The 19965-nt window shown below is 34.8% G+C and overlaps 1 protein-coding gene across 5 annotated transcripts in view; it reads left to right on the top strand.

Moving 5' to 3' along the window:
• The window catches only part of Ralgps2 (Ral GEF with PH domain and SH3 binding motif 2), a 122002-nt gene extending 107497 nt beyond the window's left edge, over positions 1-14505 (top strand). For 3 of the 5 annotated variants that reach the window (XM_013015670.1, XM_013015667.1, XM_013015669.1), the window contains exons 15-20: positions 2612-2689; positions 4089-4194; positions 5944-6036; positions 8176-8281; positions 9722-9813; positions 13137-14505. In XM_013015670.1, coding sequence (XP_012871124.1) covers positions 2612-2689; positions 4089-4194; positions 5944-6036; positions 8176-8281; positions 9722-9813; positions 13137-13166 — 505 coding nt within the window. In that variant the 3' untranslated portion in view covers positions 13167-14505. The remainder of the gene's footprint in view (positions 1-2611; positions 2690-4088; positions 4195-5943; positions 6037-8175; positions 8282-9721; positions 9814-13136) is intronic. The other 2 variants (XM_013015672.1, XM_013015671.1) reach the window with 1 other exon arrangement.
• The last annotated feature ends 5460 nt before the right edge of the window (positions 14506-19965 follow it).

Genomic DNA, 19965 nt, shown 5'->3' with positions numbered 1-19965 from the left:
CTCAGCTCTTCAGCTCAAGGCTAGTGCTCTACCACATGAGCTACAACACCACTTCTGGTTTTCTGGAGATAAGAGTTTGACGGCCTTTCTTGCCCGGGCTAGCTTTGAACTGTGATCCTCAGATCTCCAGCCTCCTGAGTAGCTAGGATTACGGGTGTGAACCACCAGTGCCCAGCATAATTTGTAGTCTATTCTCCTGTTTTTTTGTTTTTGTTTTTGTTTTTTTGGGGGGGGGTCTAGTCGTGGGGCCTGAACTCTGGGCCTGGGCGCTGTCCCTCAGCTAGTCAGCTCAAGGCTAGCACTCTACCATTTGAGCCACAGCGCCACTTCCAGCTTTTTTCTTTTTGCTTATGTGGTGCTGAGGAATCAAACCCAGGGCCTCATGCATACAAGGCAAGCCCTCTACCACTGAGCCACCTTCCTAGCCCTGTTCTCCTGTTATTTTGAGCTATAAAACTCAACAGTGTGAAGAAACTTTAGTATATTGATCTTCAAATATAAATGCTCCTTGAGAGTGTATCAAAAAATTCCAAAAAATTATATATGTATAACTCTGACTACTTTCAGTATTACCATTTTTAGACTCCTAAGAGATTTGGCCTTTTTTTTTTTTCATTTTTGGTGCCATTATGGGGGCTTTGAACTCAGGTCTTGAGCTCTCACTCAGCTTTTTTGCTCACAGCTGACACTCCCATATGAACCATACCGCCAGTTCCAAACATTTGACTCTTAACCAAAACATTGCTCCATTTGGGGTATAAGCTAAGCAACTAAGGGTTGTGGATATAATATAGCTCAGTGATAAGTGCACTTGGCCTAGCGCATGCAAGGCTCTGGATTTGATCCTTAGTACTACAAGAGAGTGGTGTGGGCCTAAGCAAGAGGTGATATTGAGTAATTGAAGCAAGAGGTATGCTACTGAACAATGCCTTCAGCCCTTAACATTATTATTTAGATTAAATGTTAATGTCATATGTTTAGTTATATAACTCCCATCAATCACTTTTTGAGAGAAAACCATTTCAAATTGAATTATCTTAATTTGTTGAGTTCAAGCTTTTAATTGGAAAAAATATATTAATGTTGCTAATGAAAATACATAAAGATCAGTCACCATTTTGGGATTAAGGTTTTATTCATGAGGTCTTTATTACTTCAGTGTACTTTTTAAAATCCTTTCTACTCTAATTATAAATGTTTCCATGTTCTTTTTATTAGGGGATTCTTAAAAAATTGTTTTAAATTTTGTTTCTCTTCTAACCTTCACTTTTGTTCTCTTACTTGGGTTTTCTTGAAATGAGGAAAACACAAAAGTTACCCTAGATGTGTTCTGAATTTGTACAAATTATCTTTCCCCTTAAGAAAAAGCAGAATACCATCATCAGATCTTGATTTTAGAGTGTATAAATTTTTAGATTGACAGTATTAACAAAGTTGTTGGTTAGATTGCTTGAGTTGTAAATAACCCAGAATAGTATTGTGCTCATCTGTTCTCATCCTAGCAAGTTACCTACAGAGACAGTCATTAATGATGTTGCCTTCACACCTCAAAACAATACTTTCCTTGTATGACAAATGTTTTACTTTGCAGACATTTGCAGCCAAAAAAAAAAAAGTGTTCTTGTGCCAAGTTTTAACCAGTGGCTTTTGGAATATTTTGAGAACCTTTGTGTGAATGCTTATTTCTTGTGAAATAAGAAGTAAATTACAACTAAGATCTAAAATACTATCTGTGGACAGTGAACTTGAAGATAACACTGATATTTTGAGTGGCCAGGGTGGGAATGCAGAGGGAGGGATCAAATACTCGGCTACTTCCCAGGCCCCCAAAAATAGCACTCTGAATTTTGACCCCACCATATTTCTCCTCTTATTTCCAAAGGAAACACAGATACATCATTGCTTAAGTTGCTAAAATAATTCTTTTTTTTTTTAGATATCATTTGTCATCAATGTCACTTTTGGCTTTTCCCAGGCAAAGAAGTATCAGTGTTTCTATGTGTGTGTACACATAGGCGGGTTGGCATGAATTTATTTCCTTTATAAAGCATAGCATTTCAGTTTGGACAAAATTCCATTCATAACCATCCCGTTTGTTTATTGGCTTTCTCAATTCATGCTGAAATAAAATGACTAAATTTGTTATTTAATTTTCTTCCTTTATTAGTCTTTGATTTACTATCAAAGATAGAGGTTTTCCTCCTTTGTTTTAACTTTAGAAGCCATGTTGCTTTTAGGTGTCTTCATAGGGACATATAATAAATACTTTCATATTTAAATTGGAATCCAAGAAGTAAAGTTAGAAACAAAAGGCTTTTGAATTATCTTTCACATTTATATAATTAGCTATAAATTGCTCTTTAATTCTTTTAGCAGATTTATGAAAGATAATGTATGTGAAACTGTATAGTAGGTACTAAATACTATATTTGTAGTCAATAATTTTGAAAAACTTGCTGCATGCTTTGAAAAAGAAAGAGGAACTATTATATACTGTCCTTTTGATTTAGAAAACTATATTGGACAAAAAAACAAGTATACTCTTCTAGGTATTGATGATTTTGTGAATAAAGTATATGTAATACATACAATTTATAATGGAATCCAACAGGAACAGATTATACCATTCTCTCGGCCCGGTGACAAGAGTGGCACGAAATGGCTATCGAAGCCACATGAAGGCCAGCAGGTACAATTCCCCTGCAAATCAGGGGGGTCTCAGAACTCCTTTTGGTGTTGGTGATTCGCTTACTTGGGTGTGGTCTCACATTATCTCTATTCTTTCTCAACTAATTGATTTTAATACAAATTACCCCAAATCTTTCCTTCCAAGATTTAATACAGAGATAGGTTTGAGCTATTCTTTTTGATCCACAGAGCTAATTGCTAAAACTTACATCTTTTTATTACATTTTCCAAATGCTTCTCTAAGATAGTGGCATTTTAACTGCATAGGTCTTTTAACTGTTGCTAGTCCTTGAATGATCACTTTATTGTTAAGCTATGTTTATTTTCAGGTTTTTTTATGAATTTTTTCAGATAAACCATAGAATTTAGACAAATGTATTTCATCAAATAGTTTTTATGTATTTCGACTCATACTCAATTCTTCATCTAGTTAAACTATCTCCTTTTCCTTTCATATTACCTGTAGAAGAAACAAAGATGGATTTATTGTGGATATAGAAAATGGGTAACCAGTTCAGAATACAGCAAAATAGTAGAAAGCACACTCATTTGGTGTCTGATCTTCTTTTGCATACCTCCCTGGTTATGGAAAGCTATAGCATGAAATTTCTTAGGTTAAGTCGCTTTGAAGACACCTAAATAGTCATAAAGGAATAAACTGGAAAACTTCTGTTTTTCTTCGCTTCTGTAGGAATTCTACATCTCATCAAATCACCAGTGATTGTCATTTTTATAATGTATTTGTTTTAATTGATTCATATATAAATCATTTTGGGGGAATGATTGGGAAACATTGTACAGTGGTTATTGTGTGATCTTTTTTAAGATATATGAAAAGGGGAATTTTGATCTGGGGAATTTTTCCTTTCTTGGAGGGCTGTTAAGTCATAATTGAGCATTTACACATTAGCAGCATTTAAATGTTATTAAAACTCATTGCAAAAAGCCAGTTTTGAAAAATGTTACTACTCTTTGCTATTTTTTTAAACTTGTTTTACAATTAAAATAAGCATAAATTTTCTTTTTTTTTCTTTCTGGTCTTTTGCTATTTTCAGTTTTATGTACTTAATAATTCTAACATAAAATTATCTCTCCTACCAGGACTTAAAGTTTCTAATGGAGAAAAATAAAGTTACAGTAATGATGCAGCATGGCATGTTAAGAAGACAAAAGCCAAATTTAGTCATTATATTTGTTCAAATAAATAATAGTTTTTTAACCATCTTCTGATTTTAATAGCTTCCTAACTTTGACTGCTTACAAATTTCAAATCAATAAACATTTTAAATTATCAGTGTCTTCTTGGCTCTGGACAAAGTAAAGTTTTTAAGTTAAGAATAATATTTAAGTATAAAGACTGTAGACAAAAGCTCTAACTTGTGTTTTTATTTCATTTGTAGTTCTGCAGAGTCAGAAGATTTGGCAGTACATTTATATCCAGGAGCTGTTACTATTCAGGGTGTTCTCAGGAGGAAAACTTTGTTAAAAGAAGGCAAAAAACCTACAGTAAGATTCCATTACATTTATTTTAATACACATCTAAGAATGTGAATGCCTAAGACACCAAAAAATAAGTGGAAAGAAAAGACAAAGTAATGTACTTTGATATAATTTAAAATGTATAAAAAAATGTGCATTTTCCTCATGGGATTTAGTAACAAAGTATTCTATCAGCCATCTAGATTTCAGCTAAATCCCTTGTAAAGTATGTTTACATAAAGATAATCCTATACTTCTCTTTACTCATTAAGGTAAATTGTACACAAAACTATTTAAGAGAACCCTAAAGTACTTCATTAAGAAAACTTATAATGGTTGGGCATAGTGGTACATGTCTGTAATTCCAGCTATTCAAAGGGCATGGTTTGAGGCCAACCATGTCAAAATGTTAGTGACACCTCATCTCTACAAATGAGCTGGTGATGGTGGTTCACACCTGTAATTCTAACTATATGGAAGTCATAAGTAGGTGGATAATGGTCAGAAGTCAGCCCCTGGAGAGAAACATGAGACTAACCAAAAAAAAAAAAAACTACAGCAAATATGAGCTGGTAATGTGGCTCAAGTGGTAAAGAGCCTTCTTAACAATCATGAGGCCCCAAGTTCAAAACCTCAGTACTGCCACAAGGAATGGAGGGAAGAAGAGAGGGAAGATGGGTTATATAGAAATAGAATATTCATACATGTGTTTGAGAAAAATTGCTTAGTAAAACAAAGCTTTTTGTGTGTAACAGTTTGTATTTCCCAGTACCAGTATAGTAGTTTACTAAAACATAAATTTTCTCAAATAACTTTATGGTTTATCTAATTAAATATAAATCCATCCACACTTAAACCTCTTGAAAATAGGAAGGTTTCTTAAAATACGAAGGGGATTTCTATTTAAGTAATCTTACTTTGCTCTTACATTACAGTAAAGCAAAGGCACAAACCATTAAGAATCTGTACTAGACCATGCAGTGAACGCAGAATAGTATGTCCCTTGAGGGGTCACTGTGCCCACTGTGTGCACTGAACAGTAGCACAGGGTGACTGTCTCATGGATATACATTCCACTGAGGAGACCCAGAGAGGAATCCTTCAAGATGATGTGATAGCAAGGCATTTGCATTGCCATCTGTGAAAGGTGTTAGCTTTGTTCAGCTCTAAAGACCAAGAGCCCTAAAGGTCCTGTGTTGTTGAAGCATGGAAAATGGAGAAAGTAGAGAAAATAAAGTCAGAGTAGACTTGGTTGTTGATATTTTACATGATGTATAAGAGAAATAATGGAAATGAAAATAACTTATGGGTTTGAGGGTTAAGCTTAAGTAGATATTGGGAACATTATTTTGTTTATAGTTCCAAGTTCAGTTTAACTAGTGAAGTAAAGGGATGGTGTTAGACATGGTGTTTTGGGAGTCATTAGCATACAGATAATAATCCCAAACTTCAAATACTATCTTTGAAGAAAGTACTAACTGGGGAAAGAGAATGAGTTCTGTGAAGCATCAAGTCAGCTGTATGAAAAAATGTAAAGTAAAACTTAAGGAGCTTGTTATCCCACAGCCTAAGTTAAAGTACTTGAAGAAAGTTAAGAAGCAATGATATTAGCTGAAAGTAATAAAGATACTTGAGATAGAAGATTTCAAAAGTGCTACAACGCTAAGGTTAAGACAGTGGGTCATTGTCACTAAGAAGGTAAACTGAGAAGCCAGTGACATTTTAATATGTGTTTATCATATGAATATGTTATATTCATATGTTTATCAATTCCAGGTAGCATCTTGGACAAAATATTGGGCAGCCTTGTCTGGAACACAGCTTTTTTACTATGCTGCCAAATCTCTGAAGGCTACAGAAAGAAAACATGTGAGTACTCCTCCTCCGACTTCAGTACTGGATCACAGCCTCTTCTTCATAGTTGTAAAGAAGATAGTCCTAATAGGAGGAAAGGTTTTATTCCGTATTCCAGCACAGAAATTTTTACACTTGTTATTGGTATGAATACTATAATGGACTCATCTTTATTTATTAAGACCATTCCAAGGAGGTCTTGGAATAATAGCCTCTATATTTTTAGGTCTCCTTTGAATATCATTATTCTATAGCAAATGTCAAAAAACATTACAAATATCTTGGCATCAGTGCCTTTTCAACCCTGAGTTTTCTCATTCAGAACATAGCTCAGGACTATTACCTTTGAATCTCAGTTTCTAATAAGTAAAATGTGAAAAATTGGGACCAGCATCTAAAGTTCTTTCCATCTCAGTTTCTGCTGCAGTGACACTTTCAGTAATGGAGGAATGAGAGTAATTACTATAAGGTGCCTCCTTGTGCTTCATCTTAAAAGAATCTTCCAGTGCTCTTTTTCTCTGTTTAGAATATTGCTGTAAATTTTTTGCCTGTTGTTTTTACATGACAGTGATAACATGGAAGAAAAATGTCCTGTGCTACATTAACAAAATCACTCTGAGGAAGTGGTAGAATGTTAACCTTGAGCAAAAAAGCTAAAAGACAGCACCCAGCCTATGAGTCCAAGCCCCAGTACCAGCACTCTGCTCACCAAAAAAATAAAAATTAAAATTCCCTTAAGAAGAATTTTATTTCTAAATCATATATTGAGGAGAGACAATTAAATGGCATACTACACTGGGGAAAGTTGAGAACAATATAAGTAAGTCCTCTTAGTACTTAAAACTTTACTAATGACACTGCCTAATTGAGAGAAGCTCTGCTTACAGTTTCACCCTTTAATCAAACCAGTTATAGAAGAGGATATTTTTTGTTTAAATGTGGGAAATGCCATTAGATCACATTGCCTGCTTTATCAGTATTCCCACTACCCATCACTGTCCTAAATTTCATATTAATCATTGCTCACCTTTCTTTAGGATGTTACCATTTCCCAAACTAATACATTTCAGGGGTGGGGGTATAGATTTTCAGGGGTTTTTTTGTTGTTAGTTTGCTTTTCTTTTTTTTTAACTTTTTAATTGTTATTATAAAGGTGATATACAGAGGATTTACAGTTGTATAAGTCAGGTAAAGAGTACATTTCTTTTTGGACAATGTCACCATTTGTGGGTTTTTAATACTATAGATTGAACCCAGAGCTGTACCAGCTCCTGAAATCATTTTTGGTTTTTGTTTTGTTGAGTGGCTGCTATTGAGACAGGCTGGCCTCAAACTCGAGATATTTCCCCTCAGCTTCTCAAGTGCTGGTTTTACATCTGTGTATCATCCTGCCAGACTGGAATTACAAATTCTTAAGCATTGACTTCCTTACTATTATAATTGTTTACATAACTCTTGTACTGATGTAAAAAAAACAGTAACATTCCATTCTATGCATATTAATTTTTGTACCCTAGCTATTTTATGTAGTCAGCATACTCTGAAACATAACATTTATAGTAGTAGCAGACATATACTCTTCAAAATTATTCTAATTTTACTGAAACATTTTGCATTGATTTCCCTAGTTAGTATTACTATGCTTTATAGTGAGAAAGAAAGGTTGATATGGTTAAATTAAGTCCTTTAGGACTTAATTTTTCTTTTTTTTTGTCTGTCATGGGGCTTGAACTCTGGGCCTGAGTGCTGTCTTATCAGTTCTTCAGCTCAAGGCAAGTGCTCTACCACTTGAGCCACAGTGACACTTCCAGTTTTCTGGTGGTTTATTGGAGATAAGAGTCTTATGGACTTTCCTGTCTGGGTTGCCTTTGAACTGCAGTCCTCAGATCTCAGCCTCCTGAGTAGCTAGGATTACAGGAGTGAGCCACCAGCACCCAGCAGGACTTAATTTTTTCAGGCTATCTAAAGAGGGCATGCTAGATGCATCTTAGTAGTAAAAGGTCTGAAGCTGACCTGAACTAACATGAAATCTCAAATCTTATCTTTCATTAGGAGGAACTGAAATTCTTACATAAGAATTAACCATAAAACTCACGAGTTTTACTTTTTAATTTTAGTTTTAGTTTTATTAATAAATTTATCATTTCATCTCAGTTCAAATCAACATCAAATAAGAACGTCTCTGTAGTCGGATGGATGGTGATGATGGCTGATGACCCAGAACATCCAGACCTCTTCTTATTGACTGACTCTGAGAAAGGTGACTTATTAGAACTAAGACAAGAGCTTAAAGTACTATGGATGCATAACATTTTAGAAAGCCCAAAATCCAGTTTAATTGGAATTCTAAACAGAGGAAATGTTTCTGTAGCTTTACCTTTGAAGCAACTATTTTTCAAACATATTTCAGTGAACCAGTATTTTTATAGTTTGTTTTCTTTACCATTTAGACATAAGCTTAAAAATTGAAAGCTCAAGTAATTCTTAGAAGGATAATAGGTGGTAGGGGTTGGGAATTTGAGAATATAGCCCATTGTTACTTAAAAATTTCAGAAATTATACCCTTAATTGAAAGTGCTAGTATTCCTTTAATTTTTATTCTGTTACTTTAATTGGTTATTTGGCTCAAATCCCTTTCTACATTAATTTAAATACTTTACATATACAGAAATTTATCAGTCCCATAATTGGCTATTAGCCTAATTTAGAGTTTGTGAAGTAAATGAGAAAAATTGGAGAGTGAGCTGTGTATGACCACATCATACCCCCTGACCTTCCCTTTATCTTCTATGAACACTACAGGGACCATCAGAAAAGACTCTGGAGCAGTTGTTGCTTTTACTTTATAACAACTGCCAGCACTTGGCAAGTACCACAGAGGAGACCCAAAAAGAAATGCACATCTGCCCAGAGTTCCTTACTACAGCAGCTCACAAGTGATGTAGTCAAGTTCTGAGTCCTTTGAATATACTATAAAGGGGAGGGGGAAAAAATAAAAACCTGAGACAATGAAGACAAAGTTAAAGTAAGGATAATACATGAATGTTGGTTTATTTTCTATTTACCTTAATATATGCAGCCAAATAAAATGTTCTTAGTATGAATTTTTTTTGTCATATACCAAATGAAAATAAAAGAGCTACTGTGGCACTTGATAATTTCTCGTTTCTAAAAGAGAAAAGATTTTTCCATAGATTTTTCCAGGGAGCCCATAGAACAACTGGAACCATAATCATGGCCAGTGTGTTGTAACTAAAGGCTAAAAGTATAACTAATAGCCTTAATTATGTTACATAACTGATGTTTATTAACCATATTGAAATATGCAAATACTTAACTGTTAACTTGTAATATTTAGGTTAAATACTATTAACATATTTTACATTCTTATCTAGATAGACAAATCTAGTAAGCCATATAGTTATTTTACTTAGATACTATTTCTAAAAACAATTAAACCATCTTTTTTTTCTAGTTTAAAACCAGCAAAACAGTGGCTTTGTGAATATGAATATAAAATAGCATGTTAATGATTTACATAAACCAAATCTTTGTTCATACTGGAAAGTCATGCAGTCAGTAAATAGAATTCTGAAACTGAGAACTCTAGACATACACATCACTATAATATCTAGTAGAGTTTTAACATGGAATGTTCCTTAAATTTTTATTATTTTCCACTTGCTTTTTGTAATTTTAGGAAATTCATACAAGTTTCAAGCTGGCAGTAGGATGAATGCCATGCTGTGGTTTAAACATTTGAGTGCAGCCTGCCAAAGTAACAAACAACCGGTAAGCATTTTTCTTCATTCTCAGCATAATCCATAACTTGGGAATATATTGAAAAGTTCCAAGAAAAGTGAGTAGAAATATTGTCTTTCTTTCCAGACAGGTTTCATAGCTTAGGCTGCTTGGAACTCACCAGGGTAGCCAGGCTTCTCTCAACCCTGCAAACCTCTTGCCTCAGCCTCCCTAGTGCTGAGATTACAGTGTGTAATCCTTTGCCCAGTTGACTAGAAGAACTAGGAAAATGGTGTGGTTTTTATTGTCTTATTAACAACAATCTGTAAGACATGAAGCACATTTTAATAAGGATCTAGACTACAGACAGAATTTCAAATAGTAAGAGTTATACAATATAAAATATAGAAACAACTTTAGATAATGTGTACAGGGAGCTATCTTAAAAATGAGACTATTGCCGGGCACCGGTGGCTCACGCCTGTAATCCTAGCTACTCAGGAGGCTGAGATCTGAGAATCGCAGTTCAAATCCAGCCCAGGCAAGAAAGACTGTGAGACTCTTATCTCCAATAAACCACCCCTGTATTGGCAGTGAAACCAGACTTTCCTTATGTTTTTGTTTTACTGAAACAGTGTTTTGGGCGTTATTTTGGTTTAATATTTTTTATTATAAAGATGCTATACAGAGGGGCTACAGTTACAAAATTAAGGTAATAAGTACATTTCCTGTCAAGCATTGTTACCCCCTCCTTTGTTTTCCCCCTACTATCCCTTCTCTTCCTACCTCCCCAACTCTTCCCTCCCCCACCTTATAACAAGAAATTTTTTTTCTTAAGTGAAAGGCTTTCAGCTACAAAGGCAAAAGAATCTCTCCAGTTTTCTCCAGGTCTTGTTACAGTAGTAATGTAAACAACTTAGAGCTATGGGTTTTCTAGAACCTTTTGACAAGCATGAATTTAGGATATTCATAGGACAAAAGTTTACAATGACTACTATCAGCAGCTAATTTTGAAAAGTAAAATGTACTATAAAAGTTCAAAGGAGGAGGCAACAATACTCAATAGAAAATGTACTCATTACCTTGCTCGTGTAACTATAACCCCTCTGTTACAGCATTTTTACAATAAAAAACGTATCAAAAAAAAGTTCAAAATGCTTGCCTGGTGCCAAGAGTTTATGCCTATAATCCTATCTACTCAGGAGGCAGGAAAGTCCATGAGACTCTTCGGTTACCCTCCAGAAAACCCAAAGTGGTTCTGTGGCTCAAAGTGGTGGAGCACTAGCCTTGAGCAAAAAAAAAAAAAAAAAAAGCTGAGGGGACAGCACCCAGGCCCTGAGTTCAAGCCCTACGACCAACAAAAAAGACAGTATTTGCATAGCAGCGGAGAGGTCCAATGTTTTTACTAGTAGCACTGCCTGCTAAACAAGTAAGCAGATTTACATAAGTAGGGTTTTTTGTTGTTGTTGTTTCTGTATCTGTCACAACATGGAAACAAATTTATAAGTAAAACCTGTGAAACTTGACAATTTTTAGAAGACTGGTTCAAATACAAAATAATTTAATAAATCATAAACAACTTAAGAAATGAGACATTTACTTAAGTACGATAGAGAATTTAAAAGCACTTACATATTTCATTTACAGTTGTATTCAGAGGGATTTTATGTGTGTCAGTACTGGGACTTGAACTCAAGGCTTGGCACTATCCCTAAGCTGCTTTTGCTCAAGGTTAGCACTCTACTACTTGAACCACTGCTCCATTTCTGACTTTTGAGTGGTTGTTGGAGATAAGAATCTCACAAACTTTCCTGCCCAGTCTTGCTTCAAATCTTGATCCTCAGATCTCAAATTCCTGAGTAGCTGGTATTAAAGGCCCCTGGTGCCTGGCTCCCAATGGGATTTTTTTATTCAGAAGCTAACATAAAAGTGCTCCTGGTTTTGAATGTAACAAGTTTCAAAAAGACTGCTGGTATGTGAGAGCTGTAGCCAGATTAAAGAATGAGGTAAACCAAGTGCTGGTGGCTTATACCTGTAATCCTAGTTACTCAGAGGCTGAGATCTGAGGATTGGAGGTTTGAAGACAGCGGGGCAAGAAATGCCATATTATCTCCAATTCACCACCAGAAAACCAGAAATGGTACTGTGGCTCAAAGTGGTAAAGAGCTAGCTTTGAGTAAAAAAGCTCAAGGACTTTGCAAAAAAGCTCAAGCCAGCAACCAAAAAAAAAGGCAGACCAGTGTCTTCTGAATAGCTCTGCTAACACAACTTTGGAAACCTGCTTTCAGAATTGAGAATGTTCCATGGTTTCCCTTATTTGCAATATCTAGTATATGTATGAGTCAAGCGGAAAAGGTCAGATAATGTGATGTCAGGAAAATGAACCCTTAGACATGTATTTTAATGTTTTTTCTTTCATGCATGTGTTTCTAACGCATTTATAAGACTATCTCTTTGTTGCTTTGTATGTCCCTCCCCCACAGTATAACCCCTGCTTTCACTATATTTGATGTCAGTATAACTTGTGGAGGAGAGGGGGAAAAAACAGTTGTTTAAGGATACAGGTGGACCTGATGCAACAACGAGAAGTATAAGTTGTCGTGTCCAAAACGAGCTTTACAACGTTGGTTGGGGGGGAGGAAGGGGGGGGAGGAGAAGGTTGGGATTGGGGGGGAGGGGGGAGGCTGGGAAGGGATGTGAAGGGTAAACCAAAGGAGGAGGCTGCAATGCTTGGTAAGAAATGTACGCATTATCCTGCCCATGTAATTGTAACCCCTCTGTACAGTATGTTCACAAATAAAAAATAAATAAATAAATTTTAAAAAAATAAAAAAAAAGAATTGAGAATGTTTTCTTTTAGGATGAAACTGACTTTAGTCCTTTAACTAGAAAATTCAAGTACTTTTTTAAAATAGAAAATATTTCAGAGGTTACTCTAGAATTTCAGTCTTAAAATTAATCAAATTAAGTTCAGTACAACCTATTATGTGTTGTTTTTTTCTGAGTCACAAAGTGTTAGATCAGAATTTAATAATGAAATTTGCTCCTTCAGACTTACTTCCAAAATGGTTCTGCAAAGAAGTCCTTAATATTTGTTATACTAATCATCTATGTTGTTTTCAAAATGTGCCTATAGCACTTCCTTGTGATTCTTATACACATTGCCCTTTCTTCCTGTCCACATATCAGTTTACTTGAAAGAGTTTATTATCTTATCTCAGTAATTTTCTCTTTAAAAATGTTCTATTAATATGTCTTATTAATTGTAAATACTGAAATTCCTCTTGAGTAATATTCAAGTCTAAAAGATTTGGGCTTGCCTAAATGACAAGGGAAGGTTTTTAATGCACTTTGTAATTGGTTAATTTTTTTAGGTTCCTACGAACTTGATGACTTTCGAGTAAAAGCCTAAGAGAAAGTGAAGGTAAACCATTAGGACCTGAGGAAACAGCGCCAGCTGCAAACCATCCTGTGCCAGGAAGAGCCCTGAGCTGCATCAGCCTTTGGAGTTCTGAACCAAAAAAGCACTAATTTCAGGGAATGAAGTGAAATATTCCCAGAGAACAATTTGGAGTTGCAAAAAAAAAAAAAAAAACTGCCATAAACCATGCTTCTTAACTCAAACTGACTTGTGGAAACCACTGCCTTAAAAGAATGAAAGGAAAACCAACATGAAACACCAAATAGTGTGTGTGAATCTTCTGGCGGTGCTGTGCTTGGAATAGATTGTAGCTAAGTTGCATTTCTTTTAATTTTGTAATAATTTTGGAGGGGGAACCACCTTTTTAGATACACTTTAAAAAGGAAAAACATATTTCTTAGGGATTATATGAGGAGCTGGTTTTGAACTGCAGCTGACACATTTAATTTCGTAGGGACTATACCAGCAGCCCACTTATAGTGTGTGCACTCTCCTTTGTTTTCGCACTGCAAGAGTATAGAAATGGGAAATGTTAGTAAGTCATGTGAGTTATCAGGGTTTGGTTGGGATAAGGGGCTTGTTGGTTTTGTGTTGAATGAGGGAAGATCTTTTTAAACTGTAAACTTTGGAAATTAGTACCTTGTAGGGAACATTATTTCCACAAAAGCTGAGTGTTCATATGCCAGAGTATTTTTAAGTAGGCTCCAGAACACATGGTTGCTTCTAACTAAGGTTAATGCTTAGTTTCATTTATGAAGTCATTGTTCAGCCATAGATCTGCTTAATAGAAAACTATAATCCCAAACTAAAGTTTCCTGAGATCTTAGAATAACTAGATTTTTTTCAAGTTAATCGAATTATCTCTTTTAGTCAGTTTTTTTTTTTTAACATCAAGGGTGATACTAATATTTTGCCAGGATACTTTCTTTTACAGTGTTTATTGTGCATAATGCCAGAGTTATTTTTTTATTCATTTTTGTTAAGTATGAAAGTCAAGACCTATTTGTTTAAAAGATACTTCATATATGTCTTTTACCTTAAGACAAAATAATCATAAGGATAAAGGCTGAATTTGAGGTTCTAGGAATTTTAGCCCTTTCCTCCTTATGTAACTCACCATTTTTCTGAAAGCTTACTATAGGTCTCTGACATAAACCTTATTTTTCTGTAATTGACCAAGCCATTTTGAGAGAGTTAGTCTATGCAATAGTGCATTTTAATTTCTAAAATAAGTATTGATCTTAAGAAGTCTTGAAGGTGAGATACCTTGGGATTTTTTAACAAGAAATAACTCTTGAATAAAGATTCTATGTTGAATGTTACACATTTGTAAGGCATCATAAATTTTACTAATGGCTCAGAGTAAGAATGCTTTTTGACTAATACCTGCTAATAGACTTGTGTTATTTTCAGTCTCACATGAAATTTGCATACTTTTTTAAAAACTGCAAGTATTTTAGCCTCAAGTCCATTAAACTTAAGTAGAAGATACTGCATATACAATAATTAGCTGAAACTGTGTCCAAAGAAAAACATGAGAACTTTCTGTATTTTTGGTTTAAAGAGTTCAAATGTGTTTCTCGTATAACAATTAGAAATACACTGTTTCCAGGTTTTAGTGACATAGGCTGGAGAGGGTAAATGTTGCCTATGCTGAATGATTTTTCAGTCAGTGATCTAAGCTTAACCCATGTTGGGTACACATAGAAAGACACCATCTGCATAGCCAGCAGTATTACTGTGTAGACCTTGTACATCTTTCTTTTGTTTTACATTTTTAAAAGTTCCTTAATTTGATTATTATTTTTAGAAATAATGTTTTGACAGTATATATACTTTTTATAAAATATTGTGAATTAGAACCCTGTGGATTTTTTTTGTCATGAATAAGCTAAGGTGTAGATACATTTTAAGTTAACCATATCTATAGAGATAGGTAACTGAAAGTGAGAGGTGACATCACACAGTTTTGCCAAAGAGCAAGCACTAAGATGGAAGATGTGTTTGACATTTTCAAGTTATAAACATTGTTGCTTATTCAAAAGATTAGCTATTACATTCTAAGATTATTTCATCATTTGAAACAAATTGAAACCAGTGAGAAATGAATTAGTGTATGTAAGGGTTTTTTTTTACGCTATAATTCACAAAATGTAAGTCACCAAATTATATTAAATATTTTCAGTAGCTTACTACTTGAAAGATAAATCTTTTTCTGCCTTAAGCTGAAAATTAGTGACCCAGAAGTTCAAAATTTCCTAGGTAAGAGGAAATTACTCAGAATTTAGTTGTAATTTAAATAGCTAGTTTATGAGCATATTGATTAGCATGTCATATGCTGGTGTGGTAAGTGTGCATACAAAATAAACTACGTAATGATCTTCCTAAAGCACTGCTTTGTTTCATACCCCCTCTGTTTTCAGGTTTTATTTTTCAGAATATCTTTCATTATAACCTCGAAGTTACAAGAATTGAATTGATCAAGCACATCTTCCTTTTCCATTTTCTTCAGTTTATAAATGCTGCTTAAGCATTCAAAAAGGGATCCAAACAATCTTGAGTGGATTTTTTTTAATTCTCTCTCAGCATGTGCTTCAAGGACAACTTTTTCCTGTGTGAAAAATTCTATACAACTATTGCACAACCTTCTGAATAGAGTGTTAATATTAGGTTTTATGTCCAGAATCGGGGTGCTTATAGTTGCAACAGTTTTATAAATGGCTTTTCAATCTTCTAGAAGATTTACAAAAGAGCACAAGAAGCGCTATTACTATAGAAGAAAAAAGACTGGGAGAAATGTTTACAGTCTAGCATATCTATGTTACTTGAAATTCAGCCCTCTGAGATGAGCCAGTCTCAGAATTACTAGCATTTACTTTACTAATGACTTTAGCATAAGTGTTATCCCCTTCTAAGGTTAAATCTGTAAGCTATATACATTTATTACTGAAAATAAAATTGAACAGCATCATTCTATTTCGAAATCAATACTAATAGTAGATTTAACCCATTGGCTTTTTAAGACTATAGATTGACTGTTGATACCTTCCTGGTTTTGAGACATATTCCTTTAAAACTAGTATTTATTTAAACCACCATGTATCTTATGCCAACAGGGGATATCAGTGTTACTTAATATAAGATAATCTTGAATAAAAAGAAGTCTTTTGCCTCACATGCTTCTAATTGGATCCCTTTTTGAAAGATAAATACTGACTGTATTTGGTAGAATAGTACTACTGTTGCCTGATACCAAGCAAGTGATGAGGTTTGTTTGGCTTCTTTTAGTGACCTTCTAGGAGTTTGCTTTTTTCTTTTATAATTTCTTTCAAACTTTTTATGATTTTACAGTTATTAAATTCCATTGGTGACTTAATTTCTTTCCATGTAAACCTTCTCAAAATGATTTAAGTACCTTTAGTTTTCCTCCCCTAAAAAATGGCTTGTGTCTAAAGAGACTCTTTTCTATTTAGAGGGTTCTAAAGAAAAAGATCTGTGCTTAAAACCCTTCCACTTACTGAAAGCAATTTTCTTTCACCTGCATCTCTAGTTGTAATCTGGAGAAATTTGATCAGTGCCTTAGCAGTTTGAAGACCAATTTTTAGAGCATTGAGTATGACAGTGATCATTTGCCCCTTTACCTCAGGAGTATGCTGACTCTATCTCTACCAGCAAGTCTAAGGTAGTCTGTACTGATATCTCTGGGTATTTGAGGCTGTCGCCCTTGGTTCTTGAGGTCTTTTTCAAGTAAACACTGTCCCTGTGTTCTTTTCTTTCCGGGCAAGAGATATAAAGTAAATCCACTCAAATCAACCATTAGATAAGCACTCTGAAAAAATAACTTTGAAGAGCATTCATTCATCTCAGTTCATTTTTATTTTGTTATAGTTGTAATGAAAAAGCCCTTTACAAAATCCCTAGAAGAGTAGAATTTGTTGGAGCTTATTTTATTAGAGCTACTGAAATCTTGGAATGATGCCTTTGGCGGCCAAAAATGAAATTTAGTTTGTTCTTATGGATAAGGTATCACTTAACTTACCAGTTACTGTTTACTTGAAAATAACTATGGCAAGAAAGTGATAACAGCCTGTAAGTATATAAAAGACTAAACTATTTTTCTTGATAGAAGCAAAGTTTGGGAATATTGCTTCTCTAAAAGTATTGGAAGCTTCTGTTATTTGTTTGAGTTAGGATGCTGTGTTCACATTCTTTATAAAGGTCATGTGTTCCACTGTAGACAGGTAGACATAAATGGTGTTGAAGCTCAAATGATAGGGTTAAGTAGTCCTTGAGGCTTATTAGCAGAATTTAAATCTTGATTCTAGTTATTCAGACTGCAAAGCAGTGGTGGGGTTATGAGAATACAGAGCGTGTGCTTTGGGATGGAACTTTTGATTTCTTAATAGAAAAATGAAGAAATCACAAATAGGAACTGTTTTGCATAAAAGGTAGCAAATACTGTTTCCTCCAAAAAAGCCACCTACTAGAACTGCTCACAAAATAGTCTTGTAATTATTAATATAATAGATAAAATAGCTGGTAAGTCACTAAACTCTCAAAGTGTTTGAACACCTTAATTGTTGACATTTGTTGTTTATCAGCCTACCAAAGTATATTGCAAGGGAAGGGGAATCTGGTTCACAATATAATCTAAAGGAGAGCAAAACCAGTAGGGATAAAGTACCCAATGTGTTTTACTGAAACACAAGCCATTTTTATTCTTTATCACAGTTAACTTGAGGTACTCTAATGATGAAGCACTCAATTGCACTATGACCTCCTGGAGTGATGTGCAACTTGGTTCCTCTCTTTTCCTTTTAATATGAAAATGTGAATGTGTGATCTTCAGTGTGTTTGCATAAGCTAACTTTAAATGAATCTAAGAAGTTTTCTGAAAAAAATATTTCTAATCTATTGAAATAAATCACTTAAAATTATAGATTGTGTGAAGATGTTTTGTTACCATAATTAACTTTTTGTGTGTGTCAGTCCAGGGGCTCAAACTCAAGACCTGGGTGCTATCCCTGAGCTTTCCTTCCCCACCCCACCCCCCTCAAGGTTAGTACTCTATCGCTGGAGCAACAGCTCTACTACTGGCTTTTGGGTGGTTAGAGATAATGTTTCAAAGACTTCCCTGCTAAATCGGGCTTCATCAGATTTTAGCCTCTTTAGTTAGCTATGTTAGTATTACAGGCATGAGCCACCGGTACCAGGCTAATTTATCATTAATTTTTAAAGTGCAAACCAATTTTAAATTTGTTTATTATTTTCCCTCTCAAAAGTAGTCAAGAAGGATTGATTGCTGGTACGGGATCTGTCTGAGTAAATTTTATTCTTATGAAACCCATGGTGAGAATGTGCCTTGTCACATGGTACATTAATAGTCTAGGCCTAGTTACTCAGAAGGCTGACATGTTAGAGGACCACAGTTTGAAGTCAATCTGGGCAGAAAATTAAGTCAGACTTCATTTCCAAAATAACCAGGTTGTGCTGATGCCATGGACTCAAGTGGTAGATTGTCAGCCAAGCAAATTTGAGGTCCTGAGTTAAACCCCAATACCACAAATCAAAACAAAAAAAAAAAGAAAAAATTTTAGTTAATAGATTTTGTTGGAATTAAGTCACAAGAACAATTGTTTCTTCCAATGTTTAATCTTACCTATTTTTCTTGTCTTAATTTGTCTGGGATTCCAGAGCAATATTAGGTTAAATGCAACTATATATAGTATGTCAAAGAATTTACTCATTCTCAAAAGAGTGTGTGTGTAAGAGGAGTTTTCTGCCTTTGATTTAAACCCCAGTTTCTTTTTGTGGGAGCGTGTTTACACTTTTAGGCAGAAAATGAGTGGTCATTTACACCCAGCTACCACTGGTCATCAAATGCCAATAGTAATTACAATACTCAGCCACAGAATGTGCAAAAATCTAAAGTGCCAGCAAGTAATTAAATTTCTTTCTGAATGCCACTTGTTCGTAATTTGTCAGTGTCTAGAGATACCTGGTTGTCACAACTGAGAGACGGTTCCTCTAGCACTTAGGTGGTAGAGGCAGGGGATGCTGATGGGCATCCTGCAGTAGGATTACTGAAATGTCAGTAGCACCAGGACTCAGACTCTGCCTCGTGTAATTGAGTTACAGCCCATAAATTCACTATGTTGATCTTGACTCTAGGAAAGAGTTAATGTTTGAACTCTTCCTTTCCAGAAACATTCAAGTAATACAAAAAAAATCTACAGAGTGAAAGTTGGATGTCCACCTGCCCAACTCTCCACTCTGTATTTAATAAACCATTGTCTTTGTTCTGTAACCCTAGCTGAAGTTCTTTCTGACTCAGGCTCTAGAGGCTTTTTGATTTTCTACCTCTCTAAAGACAACTTAAGACTATCACATATATTCTAGTCACAAAAGTATTAAAGCAACAGTAAGTCATTTCAGATGTCAAAATTATTTAGCTAACATACAAGATAAGCTATATGAGATTGTTAGTATTTAACCACATTGGCCTGAAAGATCAAAATAAGTCACGTCACTATTCTTAAGTTTTTAAAAATAAGCTGCATGTGTAATTCTACTCAAGAGGCTGAAATACAGAAGATGGTACAAAGCCAATCTGGGCAGAAAAGTTTGAGAGATTTCCTCAAACCCACAAGAAGCAAGGCTAGGGACCTGGGTCAAGTGATAAAGCACCATCTAAGCAAGCACTAGGTCCTGAATTCAAACCTCAAAACCTAGGGGCTGAGGAGGGAATCTTGGAAACATTTGACTGTAATAAACACAATGCC

Source organism: Dipodomys ordii, unplaced genomic scaffold (genome assembly GCF_000151885.1).
Source record: "Dipodomys ordii isolate 6190 unplaced genomic scaffold, Dord_2.0 Scaffold27, whole genome shotgun sequence".
Classification (NCBI taxonomy): Eukaryota; Metazoa; Chordata; class Mammalia; order Rodentia; family Heteromyidae; genus Dipodomys; species Dipodomys ordii.
This window is presented reverse-complemented; position numbering and strand designations above follow the sequence as displayed.